Source organism: Aquarana catesbeiana, linkage group LG04 (assembly GCF_042186555.1).
Source record: "Aquarana catesbeiana isolate 2022-GZ linkage group LG04, ASM4218655v1, whole genome shotgun sequence".
Classification (NCBI taxonomy): Eukaryota; Metazoa; Chordata; class Amphibia; order Anura; family Ranidae; genus Aquarana; species Aquarana catesbeiana.
Window position 1 is genome coordinate 211,213,291 of NC_133327.1, and position 21,615 is coordinate 211,234,905.

The window sequence follows — 21,615 nt, forward strand, 5'->3', positions numbered from 1 at the left end:
AAAATCCAGCCTTTGGATTGAATAGAATGAGTTTAACTGGAGAATTTGAAATAAATATGTCAATAAATGGGGAAGAAAGTCATCTAAACAGAACACCAACATCCTGTAGATAGGCAGCCTTCAGCACTGCAGCTGTCAATTAATGCAAACTCCCATAACACTCACTAGTGAAGCCAAGTGATGATGGACACAGTGGGAGATGTCAGAGAACTACTCCTCCCATGATGCTTAAGAGTGAAGTCAAAGGGTGATGTAGTTTAATGCAGCAGGAGTACTACTGGTAGTCCATCTCTGAATTCCAATTTTGTAATAACAGCAGCATGCTGCCCTATAGTGATAGGTCTTGTCTGTTTTTTAGCAGCTAAAATCAATTGCAGCTCAAGGCTATCATTTATGCATGTGTAAATTAGTGATTGATCTATATTCTGCATTACCATATGCCCTTAATGGTGACATATTTTACTATAAAGGTGATGAGCTTTGTAAACTATAGACAAGGGGGCTGTGAGCAAAAACAAAAAACAAAAAACAAATACACTTTCTAGCTCATATATGCACAGAGGTAGCTACAGTATATATAAATCTATGGATACGTGTAACTATCTACATGCATATAGACAAACAACACTGATAATAAGAACAATAATAGCTTGTAATAATAAATCAATAGTACAGATGATCATGCAGCAAAACCAAAACTTGACAAGCTATGTTTTTTTTTTTTTTTTTCACATTCTCTTTTAAAATTCCTATGTTCATGTAAGGCATCAGTGACATCTGACAGTTTACATTCAATGTACAGTAATGATTTCATTAGGGATTTAAATTAGTCAGGAAATGAAGCAGAGGAGAACACATTCGGGAACGGCTGCAGCACACAAATAACACACAGCTCTAAAGACAAGAACCAGGTGCCTGTGCCTAACATACAATATTTAGACTATAAGCTCCCCCTGCTGTTCAATGTTATGAATGCATCCTCATTTAAACCACAAGCTAGCAGCTTCAACAATCAACCAGTTTTGAATTAGATTTTCTTTGGGTTCACTCAGGGTCTGATAGTGCCCTTTTCATATATATCTCTATAAATAGACTCTCTCTATTAGGATATACAGTGTGCAATTAATAGAGTGTATGCTTTGAAGATATATATATATATATATATATATATATAACCAATTAGACATTTTATACAGATAGGCTGTGCAACTTTTCATCCTCAAATGGGTCGGAATGCACTGTAGTGATCCCTAGATAATTGACTAAAGGGGATACAATAGGCCTCTCATTTTTCAAGCTAGACAAATAAATTAAATGGCTCTACCTCTAAGTAATAATTTACTTCCAATTCTCGCAGTATTGAATGCAGTGTTGTCCAGAGGATTGTTACATTATTAATTCCTTTGCTACTGAGGAATCTGTGAAAGGCTCTAAAGTGCTACTGATTCCAAGAATTGCAAAACTATATCAAAGCGCGTGTCATCTGTTTTTACCTCTAACCATAGCACTGTGTGCAATGAAATAGTGATCAATGTTAGTTAGCATGGTAACTCAGTTTTTTTTTGGCTGATGTACATAAGGCTGGGCATAGCTAAATCAAGCTTTTTATCTGTATATATCTGTATATGTATGTATTGTTTTAAATTATTTTATTAGGAAAGCTATACCAGACGCATAATCACTATACATTGATTAAACATTACCTTTACAATTAATATTCACTGAAATTACAGAATAAATATATGCACATATTGTAAAATCTTTGTGTATGGGGTAGGCTAAGGAGTAAGAGGAGGGGGGGAGAAGACATTAAAAGTGCTTCCTACAAAGCTGTTAGTGATACGTACCCAGTAGCATTGCTAAATAAATTGCAAGGAGCTGCAAAAAATAAAAATTAATCCTGGCATATTCATGAATTCACAAAGATGTTGATCCCTAGCTGTCTTGTTTACAATACTTCCTGCTTTGCAATAAAGGAAATAAATCAAATATACATTGAAACCATTGAATTATGATGCTTTGCAGTGAATCCAGGTGATTGGATGCTGAAATGTTGTTGGTAAAAAGAAAACAGATGAGCATTCATGTTTTGGGTGAGAACATTCGAGCATTAACCCCCCTGCAGTTTTTTTTTTTCCTTTTCAGGCATGCAGCAAACTGCATCAATATACAGGAACTGTGCCATGGGTGTTTCTTTGTATAAGGAAGCCATAATGCCATCTTATCTCCCTCACCCCCAATACTCTCCAGTGAAAAGGTTTAAGTTACTGCCAAAAAAGGACACGTGGAATTATTTTTTTCAGGATCAGTACAAATATCCCCATACCTTACATGGCACAGTCAAGTTTCTTAGATTCCTATATAAAAAATAATGATTGATAACATTGCTGGCAAAAGTCTGCGAAGGCACTTCAATTAATTACGATTAGAGTATGGCCCTTCCTCCAAAACAATTTGGGGAGCACAACGGTATTATCATCTTGAATCATGCGTTTGTTTTGTTTTTTGGGCGCTATGAAATTATGCTATATTAGAATCTATATGTGTTTTTTTCCAGGACTTCGAGGTAATCCGGCTTGGTTTGGAGTTTGGCCCTTAACTCGAGGTATTCACTTTGAGTTTGGTCTGAAAACCCCTTCCCAGCTGAGAAAAGTAAGGTTTCTTTTAATCTGGCATCCTGCTGTAAATCTGGATATTGCATGCCAGGTGGGTGGACGTGTAGTTCCTTTAATTTGGGTACTGTGCCATAAATGCAGTCCACAAAACCCACCGTTGGTGCTGCCCGTTCTCGGTCAATCACTCCAGGAAAGATGACCCCATTTTCATGAAAATTTGGTACTTCCCCACTCTGATTAACAGTAACTATAGTGTTTAGCTGGGAGTTTGACACTGCCATAGTCCACTCTTTTTCTTTTTCTATTAAGGTCCTATAATTTGTATTGTTTTCTTTTGTTTCTGAAAATTCTTCCCCCATTTCTTCCTCTCTGGGTTTGTAGATGGGATTGTTGCACATCTGGGTAACAGGATGAGGAATGTAATCATAGACATGACCAGGAGCTTTCTCTGGGGAGTTGTTTGGTCTGTCCTCAAAGATTCTACACTGCATTTGAATGCCCGTTAAATCCACCTCTTGTCTCTTTCTGAAAGGCAGCTTCTTGCGCCTTCTCAGCACGAAAGCAAAGAGGCCAGCAGCCACAAAAACAGCTGAGAAAAACAAGATTAGGAGACTGAGAATGAGGACAGATAATGGAATGGCACCTCCAGATGTAGTAAGCTCAAACACTGAGGAGCTTGTGGGCACCATCTTTCCAGGCAAAGATGGTGAAGTAGCATGTAGCATCTCTGGACACAACATTTCCATCTCTATGGATTTTAGATCCTTGTTGGTCAGGTTCTCAGGGCTTGTGCACAGTACTTCCCCAACCACAATGACAGAGCTGATGGTGTCTATCCACTGCTTTAGAGGGACAATGTCACAGGTGCAATCCCATGGATTCTGTTTAAGGTCAATCTGCACAATAGCATTAAGGTGCTCCAGGACTCCTGCAACAGGAAGGTATAGAAAGTGGTTGTTTCTGAGATTCAGCCTTGCTAGAGATGTGCCTGCAAAAGCATCAGTTGGGAGTGTTCTCAACAGATTGTCATTGAGAAACAGCAACTTCAGGTTTGGCATCAGGCTGAAAGCAGCAGGCTGGATTTCCCTTATCATGTTATACTCAAAATATAAATAATTCAAACTCTGTAAACCCCTGAACATGCCAGGCGTCAGCCTTTCAATGTCATTTCCATTTAAATACAAGCTTTTTAAATTTGGGAGATTAATAAAGGCTCCCTCCTGAACATAAGAAATTCTGTTGTTTCCAAGGTGTAATAAATCCAGTGAAGAAAAATTCCAAAAATCAGACCGGTAGATTTTCTGTATTAAGTTACCACTCAAGTAAAGTTTTTTAGCATTGAGCGGTCTAGGCAGAAGTTCTGATATATTATGAAACCCTTTCTCCTTACAGTTTACAGTCAATCCAAGATCATTAATATGCAAACTGCATGAACATCCAGTCGGGCAGATGATTGGAATAGGTGGTCTAGTCTGGTACCCAGCAATTGGTGGTTGGTTTGGACCTGGGTAAAGGCCTCTGGGTGTCGGTGGAGGCTTTGGAGGCCTAGGTTGCTTGGTGGTGGTGGGTTGCTTATTTGATGTCTTGTACTCCACAGAAGAAGCAGTAACATGAAAAGATGATAACATAGAGGAAGGTTTAGTAGGCCACATATTTTCTTTGCTCGATGGTAACTGGGGAATCCCCAGGCTTGCTTCCACCTCACTTTCAGACAACAAGGGGCACAGTTTACTTCGCTTTATATCCCTTAAATCCTTGCCATGAAAGTGAAAGGGACTTTCACATAAAATATCCCCAACCAGAACAGTATAAGGAATACGTTCGAGCCACGTTTTCAACTGCACAATCTCACAGGTACAGTTCCAAGGATTCTCAGCTAGTTGTATCTCCATAATACTTCTTCCTATGTGATCTAACATCCCTCTGTAAGAAAGGATCTTTAAACGGTTTCCACGCAAGTCCAAGTGTGTTAAAGACACAGACTTAAATAAATTTGTTGGAAGCAAAGGAATATGGTTATCATTGAGGATTAGTACTCTCAGTTTATTTAAATTTCTGAAGGCCCCACTTTCAATCCTCTTAATTACATTATAGTCTGCTTGTAGATACTCCAAGCTTTCCAGTCCCATAAAAGTGTCATTTCTAAAAATATCTAGTTTGTTTTCATGCAAGTATAGCCTCTTCAGAACTTTCAACCCATTAAAAGCTCCAGCTTGAATGTCCTGCAATGCATTGTTCCCGAGATTAATCGACACAGCATTGTTCAAATGAAGGAAGCTGTTTGTATACAGTTTTCTCATAGAATTTCTCTGAAGATACAGTTTAAATGGTCGAGACCAGGATTCGGAAATCTGACTAATATTTGTAAATCCTTTATTGTCACAATAAATGTGGAAAAGGCTTTCCTTCACTTCACAGTAACAAGGATCAAAGCAAGGCTCGTCTATTTCTTCTGAATCCTCAATCAAGGGAATTGGCGTAGTCCATGCAAGAGCAATTGTGCTTAAAAGAATTATCCACAACATACGTCCATTTATCTGAGTTTCTGCTGGAGAAGGTTCCATTTCTGATTAATTAAAAACAAAAAAAGCTGGAAGACAAAAGAAAAAACACAGATGTCATTATTTACCTATACTATACGTATAAACAGGCTGAGTGCAAATTAACAATAGCAAGAGAACAGTGAATTGTCTGTTCATTATCAGTGCACACTAGTTTGCAAGATCTAGTCTATCAAAGTGTAAATCTGCAATTATGCAATGCCATTTGGCTTAATGCACTGTATTACATAATTGCCACTCCATGAGACCATCTCTGTGCACATAGACAATGGTAAGAATTGTGTCTAGCTTGTAAATAAATGAGCTATGTCATAATGGAAATAATTTGTGTTTAAAAAATTACCTTTGCCTATGAGTCATACTGAGCTATAATAATAGTACAAATAACACCAGTGTGCCTTAACACAGATAATGATCTAAGCCTGTACATACATACTAGATACAGCCATAATGTATGAGAGTAAGAATTACTGCAAAGCATGCATTTTATCCCAAAGAGTTGGTGTCAAAATCTTGCTTGCTATTTCCAGCAAAATATTTGTGTGCTCCTCGTTCGTGATGCATTAGCAGATTCCAGCATGTAGTTAATCGCAGTGGCTATTGGGCACTTTAAATGGCCATAAATAGATAAAAGAATGTAGAGATAATTAATCTGGCCACACTGCTTGTCCATATGATCTTCCAATCGGAGGGGAAACTGACAGTAAAATGCAGCTTAGTCTGGGATGATCCATGATTTAAATGCTCTGCCTCCTTTGCTCTGGGACTAAAGCTTTAACAGCACAGAGACCAGACACTGAATGTATCTCAATGATGAAAATACCTATACAATAGCAAAGTGCCTAAGTGCCAAAACAGTTTATAATAAGCCATCGAAAAATAAAGTAATTCCATCATCAAATCCTATTCTTCTAGCACAATAATCAAATCCATGCAATAACCCCCCTCCCACCCCCCATCCTTAGATGCTGCAAATAACTACATTGAAATCTGTAGATATGAAGCCACCTGCATCTAACTGCATTTCCTGTGTGCTTAGAGCATAGTGATGGCAATGAAACTTAAAATCAAAGCATCCACTCTAGTGAAATACAATAAATGCTAATGCAGCTTTCCTGACATATTACATAGATGCTAAGCAGTCCAGATTCTGGCATGCCAGTAAATAGATCGCTTGAAATAAAGACAGGAGGGAGGAAAAAAAGGCAGAGGGTTAGATTGCAGCAGCCTCAGCAGCAGCATCATTTGCAAATACATATCTGCAACTTCAATCTAATGTCGGGTCACCCTAGAAAAGTAAATAGAGACAAGAGGGGTTGATTTACTTACCGGTTTGCAGGTGAATTTTTAGCACATCCGGGGGAATAAAGGCTGAGTTTGAGGATTGCTGGCTCTCCCTCTCTCTGTCTTTCTCTTGCTATCTGCTCCTACTGAGTCTGAGGCAAAAAAAAAGAAAAAAAATGAGCTAGAGACGTGCTGGGAATGTGCAATGTGCAGTGTGCTGTGAGCTGCTCTGTGTTTTCAATGGGTTGCTTCAACATGCAGATCTGCCACTCAGTATGCTCAATGGAGCCAGCGAGGAATCTGCAGCCTCTCTGTCCAACGTTGCCTGCTGAGGTCTTTCTCACTCACCCTCTCTCTTTTTTTTTCCTTTCCCCCCTCTCTATCCTTTTTTTTTTTCTTTAGCCCTCCATCCTTCTCCTCCTCCTCCTCCTACAGGCAACAGATCATTGGAAATTTGACACAAATCCAACAACCTTCACACCGCTGCTTCAATTGTCTACCTCCTATTTATTCTCTTTCAACCTCTCCTATGGCTTTGCCCGTTTGCTGCCTTCTCTTTTTCTTTCCCCAGTTTCCCCCCCTCCCTCGCTGACAGCAGATAATTGGGAGAGTCGATCATAGTCAGGGATCTTCACACCGTTTGTGTCTCCCTGTCTTCACCTGTCTGGGTGAGAGGCTTCACTGACTCCCTCTCCTTCCTATTGTGAGTAGAGAGCTTCCCATCACATCTAACAATCTCATTTCCCAGATTACTTACACCTCATTATCTTCCCTTTTCTCTATTTTTCTCATCTTTGTTTGTGTCTAGATCCCTCTTTTTTTCTTTTTCTTCTTCTCCCCCTAGCATCATGGAAACAAGCTGGAAGAAGAAGCGAGATCAAAGCGGAGGGGGAGCGTTTAGGTTTATGACGTGAGCATGCATTGGGAAGCCCTGGCATTTTTTTTTTTTTTTTGTGGGTGTGTGGGGTATCCCGGGTGATCATCACTCTTTCATAATACATATGTAGAGTTTTAAGCAGAACCATGCAGTAGAGGCACAGGCATTAACTCCCCCTCACCAAAGCTGTAAGCCTTCCTTTGCTTGCTCAGCCTGTCACTTCAAACTACAGCAAACTACAGCTTTGAAAAGCAAACTGATAAGCCATGAAATCCAGAACTGGAGCAAGTCATCAAGTCATATCCCCTTCTCCCTCCTATTGCACTCATTTTGAAAAGATAGATTTTTTAAAATGTATTTATTTATGTATTATTTTATTTTATATATATATATATATATATATATATATATATATATATATATATGAATTGTGCAATCCAGTTACCATCTGATGCTTTAACAAAGATAAATATTCCTGCTTGTGACATCAGAAAAAGATGTTCTGTATGGGAATCTGCACTGTATGTTCATCTTGGCTGCAGGCTGCAGGCACAGGTACATTTTGCATGCTATAAGTCTAACGTTGCATTGAGATCATTGTCTGGGATTTAAGGGAAGAAGTCCTTATGTGACTTGAAAAGACCAGAGGAAAAAAAAAACACAGTGGTGCTTTTCTTTGCAAACCTGCTATCAATTGTTTCATGGCTGTGAGAAGAGCTGCGGGGAGAATGATAATACCAACTGTATCCAAAATAAAGATTCAGGTAATTATACGGGGGGAAATGGGGACCGTGAAGGGTGTGTATAGGAGCAGAATTTCTACCAGTTAAATGCTTGGGACAGGTAGAGTTAGAGGCCAGTTTTATATTTTATGACTGATCTACGTGTAATTATTACATATGCAGAACGTCGAGGATGAGGGTGTAAAGGAAAGGAGATGTGTGTGACTTTCAATATACTTTTTAAAGGAAAAAACTGTATTGGCTGTTACTGACATGTATTTGCACCTACTCTGCATGCTGTACCTTTTAATGTCAGCCTGAAATATTATTGGAACAACAGTTATAGTTATATAATTATATATGATCAATCAATGAATTTGGAATATTTAAAGAAGGATGATCCAGTGTGCCTGTGTGTGTGTATGGGTTAGCATGTGTGCATGTGTGACTGTCACTGTGTATGCGTGTGTACACATACGTGTGTGGGTGTGGTTGAAATTGACTCATTGCCACCTGCCCATAATATTTATAGAGCAATGTAGTAGGTATCAAAGAGATTCAGGAGTTCATATTTTCAAACACTCTTTTCCAATAATTATACATAACTGTAATACATATATAATCATCATATATGATGTGTGTGTGTGATGACTTATATTATAACCTGGTACTTTCACAATAATCAGAAAGCAATATAGGGAAAAAACATGCCATTCTCTGCATGTTCAAGGAAACTCGCATTGCGTATAATGGAAAACTTTTATTTGAGATTGAATTATAACCTGCATTTCACTTATCCTCTGTTGACATCACTTAAATAACCACGCAGTGCTTTAGCTGTACCGAGTGCTTTCATGCTGTGTAGCCTCTGGTTTGTAACTGTTTGCATTCATTTTGATGATTGGAGGCATTGTTTTCAAAACAGCGATAGTAACTTCACAATTACATGCCCAAGGACGCTAAGGCTGAAAAAGAGCTGGTCTCTAAGGCTGCAGCATTGCTGTACTAAATTCCAAGTAGTGACTTCCATTGGGCTTCTACTCTCTCTGGTGCTGATTCGTGCTTCTTTCTGATAAGATGCCAAAGTTAAAAAGCTCTATGCAGAGACTAGCAGTAAAATGTGATTTGTTCCTGAGCCAATCTTCTGCAGGCTCTTTGCATCGTATAAAGCCATATGGCAGAGACCCTATGCAAGGGCAGCTCCATCTCTGTTCTGTTCCAGCACCATGCAGTCTATAAAATTACAGAAGGCAAATGACCTCTATGCGATTATATGCTAAAGCCTGCCATGTCCATTGAGGTTGTACAGTTAAATCACAAAGCTAAAAATTACTATCATCAAGCATGGAGAGGGATTTGTCAGGTAACAATTTGTACGCTGCTTGCTGTGGGGACACAAGGGAGGGTGAAGCCGGGTTCAGTGGAGGTATCTTTCAAAGAGAAAGGGATTTCCATTAGAATTGGCAGTTCATGGTAAAGCAATTGTTCGTGTGTCTCATGGTTTGAAAAGAGTCCTTTGTGGGAAGCCTTGAGAACAAATGTTTGGATGATCACACCGTGACATCAGTCCAAATGGGTTTACTTCAGATACCTGCATATGATTAGTCTCCCCCTGTCAAATGTCAGTAATATAATAAAATTTATGGATACCCTTGTGACATTAGGAGAAAGAGAGAGCAAGAGAGAGAGATAAGGAATTCTGAACTGTCTAAACAATAATGTATGTGAATAAAAGAGGTACAGCAGCAACATTTCCATGTGCATTCAGTTATTTGGCTTATTAAATATAAAAACGTAGAAAGCAAAAATAGTTTTCAAACTTCAGTCATCCCTAGCAACCTATAAGATTTTAGTTTTCTGCTGAGATATCTTTTGATTGTTTTTTATGGGTTACTACACTTTGCACATTATAATGTTTGCTCTCTTTGCATTGAACATTCTGTGCACCATATTGGCTTATGATACATGTATTGAGTAAGAGAAAAAGCAACAAGGTGTTGTCATAAAATGGTCAAACTTTTAAGAACATGTCCATGTCCAAATTTGCAAGCATGCAATTTGGGCAATGAGGGTTAGGACACCATGATATGATCTCAAAACTATGTGCACTAAAATCTACAGTGGAAGAGAGCAGGCATTTCAAAATCTACCCTCCTGTTAATTTATTGGCTTTAAAATCCAGCAATCCATGCTGAATAGTGATCTTTTCCATCTGGTTCTTCAATAGCAACCAATAACAAATATGATTTTGCCACAATAATAAAAATACTTAACCTGTGATTTGTTGCTATGGACAACCACACATCACTTTTCTTCGTCAGGTATTCAAAATTATTTTTAGAACAGACACAAGTGCTAAAATAGTATCAGAAAGACAATTAGGCTTGATCAGTTAGATGTTACAAAGATCAACCATTTTGGACTTCAGTTAGTCCTCTTAAGAAATGGTTTCTGATTGGCTTTAAGCCTGCATTTATTTTTGTAGTATATATACTGTATATTTGTTTTAAAATTAAATATTTTCTATGGGAATTCATTTTGGCAATGGTGACAAGTTCAACCTGTAATATCTTCCAAATTGCATATTTCTATAACATATTATTCAAAGGGAACTTGGTCTACCCTGTTTATTATAATTTGTCAGGCAAGCAATAAAAGAATCTGGGTGAGACTGTTATGCTGTGTAACATGTCAGTTCCAAGCTGCTTTGTATGTGCAGTCTGGAAAGACATGCTGCACACTGTATGTAATTGTGCCAGAGACAGTGTAGTGGATGTTATTACAATACTTAAAAAGCATTAACTAGAGCCAGTATTGTGAAATGCAATCAGTCTTGCTAGATCATTGAGATTTAATGTGGATAGGACAATTGGACATGTGAATATAAAAGCTCATACTCACACACTCATAATGAAGGTATGTCTTCAGCAAGATGTGCTTATATTCAGAGCTGGTATTGTCACCTAATATTCTTCTTGGTGTTATAGTCAAGGCAATTGACCATAGTGGGAGAGGTAGTTCTGTAAGAAGTGAAATAATGAAGCAGCCCATTTTTGTACGGTGTACAGTTGTTAATGCATGCACCCTGCTCTTGGGGCAGTATATACTGACCATTTCTAGGGATGATCAGCTAGCATGGTCTAAAGTGCTGTGCTTTTTTTGTATAAAAAGTGGGTTTCATGCTTTCCTAATGTCTAATGTGCACAATCTTAAATCCAAGGCAGAAAGATCGAGTTGGGCTGAAAGGCTCTGTATGCCCATGGATTCAGAGAAGTATCAGAGTTATTATTTCCTGTTGTGCTTTGTTTAATGTGAATGCAGATTTCAGCAACTGATGTTTGTTTGATGCTGCTATCCCTGTATTTATAATACTTCTCAGGATGTGCCCCCATCCTCTCACATGGATTTTGGCAGTAGTCAGCATCTGTAGTTTAACACTTCTCATAGGTGCCCATCAGCATGTGTCTTTGTGTATGACCCCTAAATGTGGATGTGAACACAGAAGGTTTAAATAAAATAAGGTCCACGGGCAGCCTAATGTCTTTGCAGAAATCATTAGGGGATTGTTCTGCAAAGTGGAAACCAGTGAACTGGTTACATGGAGTTTGAATGATATGCCTTTGTTAATGCTATTTTTCTGGGTGTTCTGATTTCTTGTCTTCATTTAAAAACATACTGATATTTTCAGTAGGCATTATTGACTTTAGCTGCGCAAGGATTTGGGGCAGTCCTGTTACTTCTTAGAAGGCAGGTGCCTGCAGCTAATGTGTAATCTATTCCACCAAAATGTTACTGGCACAAGTGCACTTGTTGTTCATAATCCCTATAATCCCTAGCATACCATCTGACCTAAGAGAGAACCTTCCCATCTGCAGCAGCTATTCGACTGGATGAATTGCACGATTTTTGCATTGCATAGAAGGTGAGGGCTGCAATAAGATAATGATTTTTCTTAATTTAACATCAGCTAAAGCATTGGAGGGAAGGAAACAGAATACTGTTGCATTGCTAAAAGGGCTCTTTGTTTCTTTCCCATGCTCTGTTTAAATTTGCAGGCACAAGGGACATTTTGCCTACAGACCTGAGTGCCTCTGCATTACCCATTGGCTTACAATGGAAACCCACAAGCTATGACTGTATTTTTTACTTGGTAGCAAAGCTAACACATAGTAGTGCCTGAAACTTTCCTTGCCCACTGGAATGCTTGTACATTTTCCAGATTGCTTGCACAGTAGACTAAAAGACTGTAGCTCCATATGTGTTACTTGGCAAAAAAGCTGGGTCTTTACTACTTTCTGCAGAGAGAAAGAGAGGGCACAGTGAAAGTGTCCCTGCCCTTTGTGAGAGTAACAGTACTTCTATCATGTAAGGCAGAGAGAGAGAATCCACTGATAGTGTACCTGTTCTGTAATTAAACAAGAATTCAGTGTTGGTGTTCATGCCCTCTAAGTCATAAAGAGAGTGAAGTTAGAGTGTTCCTGTCCTTTAAGATAGCAAGAGAAAAGTGTGGGTGCCCCTGTCCAGGAATGCAAAGGTAGAGTTCAGTGAGAATGCTCCTGTCTTGTAATGCAAAGAAAGAGACCAGTTAGAGTACCACTGTCCCTTAAGGCTTAATGAGAGTCCAGTGTGGGTTCTCTGTTATCTAAGGCAGAGAGAGCACAGTTAGAGTGTCCCAGTCCTTTAAGGCAGAGAGAGAGTCCAGTGTGGGTGCCCCTATCCTCTAATGCAGAGAGGGAGAGAGAGAGAGAGAGAGAGAGAGAGAGAGAGAGAGAGAGAGAGAGTGCAGGTAGAATATTCCTGTTCCAGGTAGAATGTTCCTGTCCTATAGGGCAGAGAGAGGGTCCAGTGTGGGTGCCCCTATACTCTAAGGCAGAGAGAGAGAGAGAGTCCAGTTAGAATGCCCTTGTCCTTTAAGGCAGAGTGAGAGTCCAATGTGGGTGCCTTTATCCTCTAAGGCAGAAAGAGTCCAGTTACAGTGTCCCTGTCCTTTAGGGCAGAGGGATAGTCCAGTGTGGGTGCCCCTATCTTCTAAGGCAGAGAGGGCATCCAGTTAGAGTGAACCCCTTTCCTTTAGGGCAGCGTAAGAATCCAGCATGAGTGCCCTATCCTGTAATGCAAAGAGAGTGTACAGTTTAAGTAAGTTGTAAAACAGCAAGAGACTTCAGTGAGAGTTCCCCTATCCTGTAATACAAAGAGACAGTTCTCTGATAGGGTTCCATTCTGTAAGCCAGAGAGGTTGATCTGAGATTCCTCCTGCTCTCCAGCTTAAAGTAAGAGTCACATGAGTGCTCCTGTCTTCTAGGGTAGACAGTGAGAGAGAGTCCAGTGTGAGTGCTCCTGCCATATAATGCAAAGAGAGAGTCCAGTGATAGTGTTCATCTCCTGAAAGGCAGAGAGATCATCCGGTGTGAGTGGCCCCATCTTCTAGGAAAGAAATCCAGTGTGAGTGCCCCTGTCCTACAATGCAAAGAGGGAGTCCAGTAAGAGTGGAACTGTCATGTAACACAAAGAGAGAGAGAGAGTGTCAAGTGTGAGCACCCCTGTCTTTCAGGCTGGAGAGAGAGTCCAGTGTGAGTGCCACTGCTCTTTAATGCAAATAGAATGTCTTCTGATAGTCCTCATGTCCAAAAGGCAGAACGCGAAAGACCAGTAAGATTGCCCCAGTCTTCTAAGGTAGAAAGAGAGCCCAGTGCCCGTTTTCCATATCTGTAATGCAAAGAGAGAAACTAGTGAGAGTGCAACTGTCCTTTAGGGCAAAAAGTGAGTCCAGTGTGAGTGCCTTTGTCCTGTAATACAAAGGGAGAGTCCACTGACAGTGCTCCTATCCTAAAAAGAAAGCATGGCCAATGAGGGTTCCCTTAGGTAAAATTTAATAAATGCCCAGTAATAACCCCTGTCTTGTGAAAAGTTGAAGGTTCAGAGAAAATACACCTATTCTGTGATAGACTATGTTAAGTGATAATGTCCCTTTAGGAAAAAGAGTGTCCTATGCATGGCCTTTCTTTTATATAGTAAACTATAAAATTAGATATAAAAATAACCAGTGACTACCATATTACTATATGTTACCTTCATAAAACACATTTGTGCAAAATGGTGAACTGCAATTAAGTAAGCTTGCATAAAGTTATCCACTTTGCATATCTGCATTGCCTCATATACCTATCTTTGGGATTTGAACATTTTTGGTGCGTTCAAAAGTCAAAAGCCAATCTACCTAGAGTTTTCCTGAATTATTTGCTCATTTGTTTTTTAGTTATAAACAGAGTTTGGGCAAACTGGTAACATTTCTGTTAAATGCAGCTTATGCATGTTCCTTTCAGTTAGCTCACCAAAAGCAATCACTCTTCCCTTATTACATCTGGGTTTTGTGTATGAAAGTGGTTGAGAGAAGGGCTGTCTAATTTGTTTTTACCATTCAGTCACATTCTCTCTTCCATTTTCTATGGGTTTTACAGACACTATTTCTCATTAATTTTTACATGAAGCCCATTGTACACAGCCAATACAGTGTACCCTGGTGCACGTAACTTGTCTTATGATAAAATATTCTGAAGACATAATCAGACTCTCCATTCTTCTGTGACAGGAATGTTAAGTGACCCCTGCAGCAGCCTTGCTTTTATAATGTTATGTAATGCTTAAATGGATGTTTGCACTGGATATATATATAGTTGTGCTCATAAGTTTACACACCCTGGCAGAGTTTATTCCATTTTTTAGAGAATATGAATGATAACACGAAAACTTTTCTTTCACTCATGGTTAGTGTTTGGCTGAAGCCATTTATTATCAACCAACTGTGTTTAGTCTTTTTAAATCATAATCACAACAGAAACTACCCAAATGACCCTGATCAAAAGTTTACATCCCTGGTGATTTTAGCCTGATAACATGCACACTAGTTGACACAAAGGGGTTTGAATGGCTATTAAAGTTAGCCATCCTCAACTGTGATCAGTTTGCTTGTAATTAGTACGTGTGTGCAAAAGTTCAATGAGTTTCTGGACTCCTGACAGACCCTTGCATGTTTCATCCAGTGCTGCACTGACATTTCTGGATTCTGAGTCACGAGGAAAGCAAAATAATTGTAAAAGGATCTGCGGGAAAAGGTAGTTGAACTGTATAAAACAGGAAGGGGATATAAAACGATACCCACAGACTTAAGACTATGAATCAGCAGTGTTCAAACTCTAATCAAGAAGTGGAAAATGAGGGGTTCTGTTGAAACCAAACCACGGTCATGTAGACCAACTAAAATTTCAACAACAACAGCCACAGGAAAATTGTTCAGGATGCGAAGAAAAACCCACAAACAACTTCAGGTGAAATACAGGACTCTCTGTAAACATGTGGTGTGGCTGTTTCAAGATGCACAATAAGGAGGCACTTGAAGAAAGATGGGCTGCATGGTCGAGTCACCAGAAGAAAGCCATTACTACCCAAATGCCACAAAGTATCCCACTTCCAATACGCCAAACAGCACAGAGGCAAGCCTCAAACCTTCTGGCACAAAGTAATTTGGAGTGACGAGACCAAAATTTAACTTTTTGGCCGCAACCATAAATACTCCATTTGGATAGGGGTCAACAAGGCCGATGATCCCTATGATCTACCCTTTGACAGGGTAGACTGGGGCTTCATGTGGGACACTCTTGAGGAGATTGGTCTAGGTAATAAAATGCGCAGTTGGATAAAGGCCCTATACACTTACCCCACAGCAAGAGTAAAGACGAATGGTACTCTTTCCGAACCATTCACAATGTATAACGGCACTAGACAGGGGTGCCCACTTTCCTCACTGCTTTTCGTGCTGATGCTGGAACCTTTACTGGCGAAGATAAGACTCAGCCCGGACATCAGTGGGGTTAAAATAGGGGAAGAAGAGTACAAAATAGCCACCTTTGTGGATGACATATTACTTTACGTCACCGCCCGAGGATCACCCTTCCGAACCTGTTAGAGACTATTAAGGCTTATGGCAGACTATCTAATTTCTGGGTTAATTCAACTAAGTCGGAAATTTTGGAAATAGTTGAAGATAAAGAAGGGGAAAAGGCATACCAAAAGAGTCATCCATTTAAATGGGGGATAAATGAGCTTAATTACCTAGGAGTTAAAATCACTACAGCAAAAGAGTCACTGTTCCAAGCTAATTTTATGTTTCTCCTTAATGAGATCAGGACCGACTTGAACAGATTCCTGCGTAACCAACTCTCATGGGGAGGCAGAATAAACCTATTCAAAATGTCAATCCTCCTAAAAATTATCTATAAAATTCAAATGCTCCCAATCTCAATCCCGCAGAGCTATTTTTTTATAAATTGCACACTTTGTTTCTAAAGTTCATATGGAGGGGGAAAAAAACACGAATCAAGTTTGCACAATTAGTTAACAATGAGAGGAAAGGGGGGTGGGGGGCACCCGATATTAAAAAATATTATGTAGCTATAGTTGTATCACGTATCTTAGATTGGGTAAAAAACAATAAAGAAAAACAATGGGTGAAAATAGAGAGTATAACGAGTGGTGTGGAGTTGGGTAAGAATGTGTGGATACCACCACAGTATAGAAAACTGAGCACGAAAACACTGGATATCACTAAACACGCTCTAACTACGTGGGATAAATTACATGACAGGGAGCAATGGGGATATAATTCACCTTTAATCCCGCTTAAGGACACAGATTACTTTTTGCCTGGGAGGGAAGATCTGTTTGGGAGGTGGATATTGAAGGACGAGGTCCAACTAAAAGATATCATGAGACAGGGTAAGATGTGTAGTTATCAGGAGTTAAAAGCTAAAGATAATTGGTTTACTATGGATATATGGAAGTACAGGCAGTTGAAACATTTTGTTGATTTACTCCCGCAGCCAATAAGGTCGATGAAAGACCTACGCCCCCTGGAAAAAGCGCTTCTGGAGAAAAAAGGGAGGGGAGGCGTGTCTAGGATTTATAGAATATTGATTAAACTGGGAGAGGTGCAGTATCCGACATTTCTTAAGAAATGGGAGGAGGAACTTGGAAACAAGATTAGTGAAAGGGAGGTTGGGCTGGTTTTGGAAAGGGTGAACGCTACCTCGGTGAACTATAGGTTATCTGAGATGAACTTTAGAATCCTGGCGAGAATGTATATCACCCCGGACAGAGCACATAAATTACAGAAAGAATCATCGCAATTATGTTGGAGGAGTTGTAGGGACATAGGGACAATGGCGCATATATGGTTGTTGTGCCCGGAAATTAAAAAATTTGGGGGGGAGATAAGGAGAATTATATCTGAGATCACCAGTATGAGGGTCCCGGACGAGCCCTGGGTATGTCTACATCACGGGAGTAATATGCCCACGAAGAGGTACTTGAAATCACTGTTACCGCACCTCCTCTAAAAGTCTTATTCCTAGACACTGGTTAGATAGAAGGAGACCCACACTGTGGGAGTGGTTCAATAAAATAAATGAAATTCACTGCTTGGAATATTTGAGATACAGTGAAGGGTTAGATATGGAAGCGTATGAAGAGACGTGGAGGGACTGGGTAAAATATAAGTCCTCACTTCAGGCAGCAGAGGTGTGGGAAACTTAGCCGGATAACTCACCCAACATAAATTTAAACATAAACTTTAACTAGATGACTCACACTCAAACAGTGTAAAAGAGAAGGAGGAGGATGGTGATAGGTACAAGTCATGACTCCAGTGGGATGAGCTAGGGGGTAGAGTTGGGGGGGTTGGGTGGGGAATAGGGATTAGCGAGGGGGGGGTGGGTTGTAGGGGCAATTAATTAATTGGGGATATTTGTATTGCATGTTTCAATTATTATTTTTCAATAACTGGATAAAGAAAGACTAGGCCACAATGATGTGAATTTGTTAAGGGACGAGATCTGTAAGTTGAAACAATATCTCCCATATAAACACTTTGCTGAAGTGGCAAAAAGAAAAAAAAACAAACAAAAAAAAAACCAAACAAGGCCTATGATGAAAGGTACACCATTCCTACTGTGAAACACGGAGGTGGATCGCTGATCTTTTGGGTATTAGTGAGCTACAAAGGCACAGGAAATTTGATCAAAATTGATGGCAAGATAAATGCAGTATGTCATCAAAAAATACTGGAGGAACATTTGCATTCATCAGCCAGGAAGCTGCGCATGGGATGTACTTGGATATTCCAACATGACAATGATCCAAAACACAAGGCCAAGTCAACCTGTCATTGGCTACAGCAGAATAAAGTGAAGGTTCTAGAGTGGCCATCTCAGTCTCCTGACCTCAATATCATTGAGTCACTCTGGGGAGATCTCAAACGTGCAGTTCATGCAAGACGGCCCAAGAATTTACAGGAACTGGAGGCTTTTTGCCAAGACGAATGGGCAGCTTTACCATCTGAGAAGATAAAGAACCTCATCCACAAATACCACAAAAGACTTCAAGCTGTCATTGATGTTAAAGGGGGCAATACATGGTATTAAGAACTGGGGTATGTAAACTTTTGATCAGGGTCATTTGGGTAGTTTCTGTTGTGATTATGATTTAAAAAGAGTAAACATAGTTGATTGATAATAAATGGCTTCAGCCAAACACCAACCATGAGTGAAATAAATGTTTTTGTGTTATCATTCATATTCTCTGAAAAATGGCCAAGAAATCATAAATTTTGGCAGGGTATGTAAACTTATGAGCACAACAACTGTATATATATATATATATATATATATATATATATATATATATATATATATATATATATATATACAACTATATAAGAGAAAGAGAGAGACAAGAGCGCTCTCTCTCTCTCTCTTCTAATCTTATTGATGTTTGTTTATATTTCAAAAACCACATATGCATGGCATGTATGTAATTATATGGGAGACACTATTTTTATAATTTCAAATATGCAGAGTAATGTTTCTCGGTCAATGAGCCTTATTGCTCTTCTTATCTTCTTCTTATCTTATTCCAAGTCCATGGACAACCTCAACTGGATTTAGTTTGCTTAGCCTGCACTTGAAGGATCTCAGAAATCATTCACCAATAATTCAGATTGCATAGCCTAAGATAAAAAGCCAAAAGAGGGCATTTACAAATCTGTATATTTAATATATCAGCATTAAAACATGGCAGAGAAAACTAGTAAAATGTGAAGGCACGTTAGAATCAACTTGGATAAAACTAACAGTATAAAGTACTCACTAAAATCTATTATTATTTAATATATAATGTCCTGTTGAATGTGTTGTAAGAAGGAAAAGGTTATTTAACCACTTAAGGATCGGAAGGATTTACCCTCTTAAGGCCATTATTTTGCAATACGGCACTGTGTTACTTTAGCTGACAATTGCGCAGTCGTACGATGCTGTACCTCAATAAAATTGATGTCCTTTTTTTCTCACAAATAGAGCTATCTTTTGGTGGTATTTGATCACTTCTGCGGTTTTCATTTTTTGCGCTATAACCCCCCCCCCAATAAGCATATATTGATTGGTTTGCACACAAGTTAAAGAGTCTACAAAATAGGGGATAGATTTATGTCATTTTTATTATTTTTTTTTTATTTTACTAGTAATGGCGGTGATCAGTGATTTTTAGCATGACTGCGACATTGCAGCTGACAGATCGGACACCTAACTGACATTTTTGACACTTTTTTGGGAACCAGTGACATTATTACAGTGATCAGTGCTAAACATATGCACTGACATTGTACTAATGGCAGGGGCGATCAAGGGGTTAACTGCGTTCCCTAGGTGTGTTTACTAACTGTATGGGGGGATGGGCTGCCTGGGATAACACAGAGATCTGTCTTCCTGCATAGCAGAAAGACAAAATCTCAGTGTCATCCCCTGACAGAACGGAGGTCTGCCTTGTTTACTTCGGCAGACCCATTCTGTCTCTGCGGGGAACGATTGCGGGTGGCCAGCAGGCATCGAGTCCGCTGGACCCGCTGATTGGCTCCCCCACTGGCCAGTGGGTGCACGCCTACACAGGGCCATGCACGAGCCGACATTCACCTACGGCGATTCGCAGGATAACTGCAGCGGCTGGTTGGCAAGTGGTTAAAATATATCAAATGGTTTCCTAAATTTCTAATTTTGTACAGTAATCAGAGTAGCGAGTATCAACAAAGACTGGACAACACAACAATCTGAAATAATTATGCTGTTTAGCTTTTGGGATCCAAAATCTGGGTATTTTTACTGAGCTACCCGCTATCTTGTCCATATTTTTCCTTCCACTGCAGACAGCATATCCAAACCTTACTCATTTCTCCTACAATATTCTTATACAGTTTAATTTCAATTGTCTTTCATTAAAAAGAGATACATAGTTTATTTTTGTGTAGTCTTTTAACAAGGGGGTAAAATGAACATCCGTCATATACTTATCAAGACAGGAGTTGCACCAAGAGCCTTTGAAATAACAAACCTTTGGATTGAGACAGTAAAGAAGCTTCAGACCTATGATGTTCTAGGAAGCCAATATGGTCCCATTCAATGTCCCTGTAATGTGTACATATAGAATGCAATGTTTAATATTTACTCATCCAGTCCTACTTGTTGACTGGATGTATACCATCCAACGTTAAAATGTATCTAAACCCAAGAACAGAAATGTATTATATTGCAGCTTATCATTTGTTCCTGCCCTAGGGTGACAACACTCACTGACTGTACTGTATTGGTACCCTAAGCTGCTTCCTCTTGATTTGGATTACAGAACACTTTTACCTTTCCTCATCTAAATAGCAAAAGGATAACGTTTTCAGTAGTATACAGAAGTAAACTGGAGCAGGCTCATAACACTGCTTGTGATGATAGTGCAGTACAGGCACATTGCACAGGGAGTTAGGTGCTCACTGGATGTCTGCCAGGATCAATGGGTATTTATTTACACTTATAAGACAGGTATAATTACCAGACCAAAATAGACCAAATAAGAGAAGTTCATTGTTAGGGTTTACATAGTGCTCTTCTAAACTCAGTAATAATTGTAAACACATCAACCTACATCTCCATTTTACTTATGCTGTCGATATACTGTAGTTATTTACAGTGCTTTTGCACTGTCTATGACGAAACGCGTACGACAGCGCCACACACACTACGTCACTTCCAGGTACTCAAGTTGGTGGAACGCAGTTGGAGTGCAGCGGACCGCTGCTGTCCCCACCTCGGGTGTATTTTTAGATTTTGTGTTGCAGCCTGCTCACCGCTGTCTAGAAGCTGGCCGCATACCCTTATGTCATTTGGAATGTTTTTTTGCTGATTTTATCTATTTTTACTTTTAATAAATGAACATATTTTTATTTTACTACACAATGGGAGTCTATTTTTTTCTCCCTTGACGGGTTTATTAGGGATCACGCCCAATCTACCTGGAGTCAGAGGAATGCTTTGGGAACAGCCATAGCAGATACCGTGGTGAACTGGTCGTATTGATTATATCCATATGCGCATTACCCCTGCTGGGGTGATTGGATCCGGTGAGTGGGGACCCTTGAGGGGGAGCACAAAAGTCACCTGAAGATACTGCCTGAAGATACTGTGAGC

General features: G+C 39.5%; 1 protein-coding gene and 1 long non-coding RNA gene across 4 annotated transcripts in view; one reads left to right on the top strand and one right to left on the bottom strand.

Moving 5' to 3' along the window:
- Nucleotides 1–1,634: 1,634 nt before the first annotated feature.
- SLITRK3 (SLIT and NTRK like family member 3) lies at nucleotides 1,635–7,676 on the bottom strand. Of its 2 annotated transcripts, XM_073626137.1 has the most exons (3): nucleotides 7,218–7,676; nucleotides 6,506–6,612; nucleotides 1,635–5,205 (listed from the first exon to the last, which is right to left on the bottom strand). In XM_073626137.1, the coding sequence occupies exon 3, from the start codon at nucleotides 5,177–5,179 to the stop codon at nucleotides 2,531–2,533; it is 2,649 nt and encodes an 882-aa protein (XP_073482238.1). In that variant the 5' UTR covers nucleotides 5,180–5,205; nucleotides 6,506–6,612; nucleotides 7,218–7,676; the 3' UTR covers nucleotides 1,635–2,530. The 2 variants fall into 2 exon arrangements, with proteins under 2 accessions (XP_073482238.1, XP_073482239.1); XM_073626138.1 differs by lacking the exons at nucleotides 6,506–6,612; nucleotides 7,218–7,676 and adding an exon at nucleotides 5,648–6,099.
- The window catches only part of LOC141139734 (uncharacterized), an 82,435-nt gene continuing 67,466 nt past the window's right edge, over nucleotides 6,647–21,615 (top strand). Inside the window, exons 1-2 of one of the 2 annotated variants that reach the window (XR_012243797.1) lie at nucleotides 6,647–7,163; nucleotides 7,305–8,101. This is a non-coding gene — a long non-coding RNA (uncharacterized lncRNA). The remainder of the gene's footprint in view (nucleotides 7,164–7,304; nucleotides 8,102–21,615) is intronic. The other variant, XR_012243796.1, reaches the window with a different exon arrangement.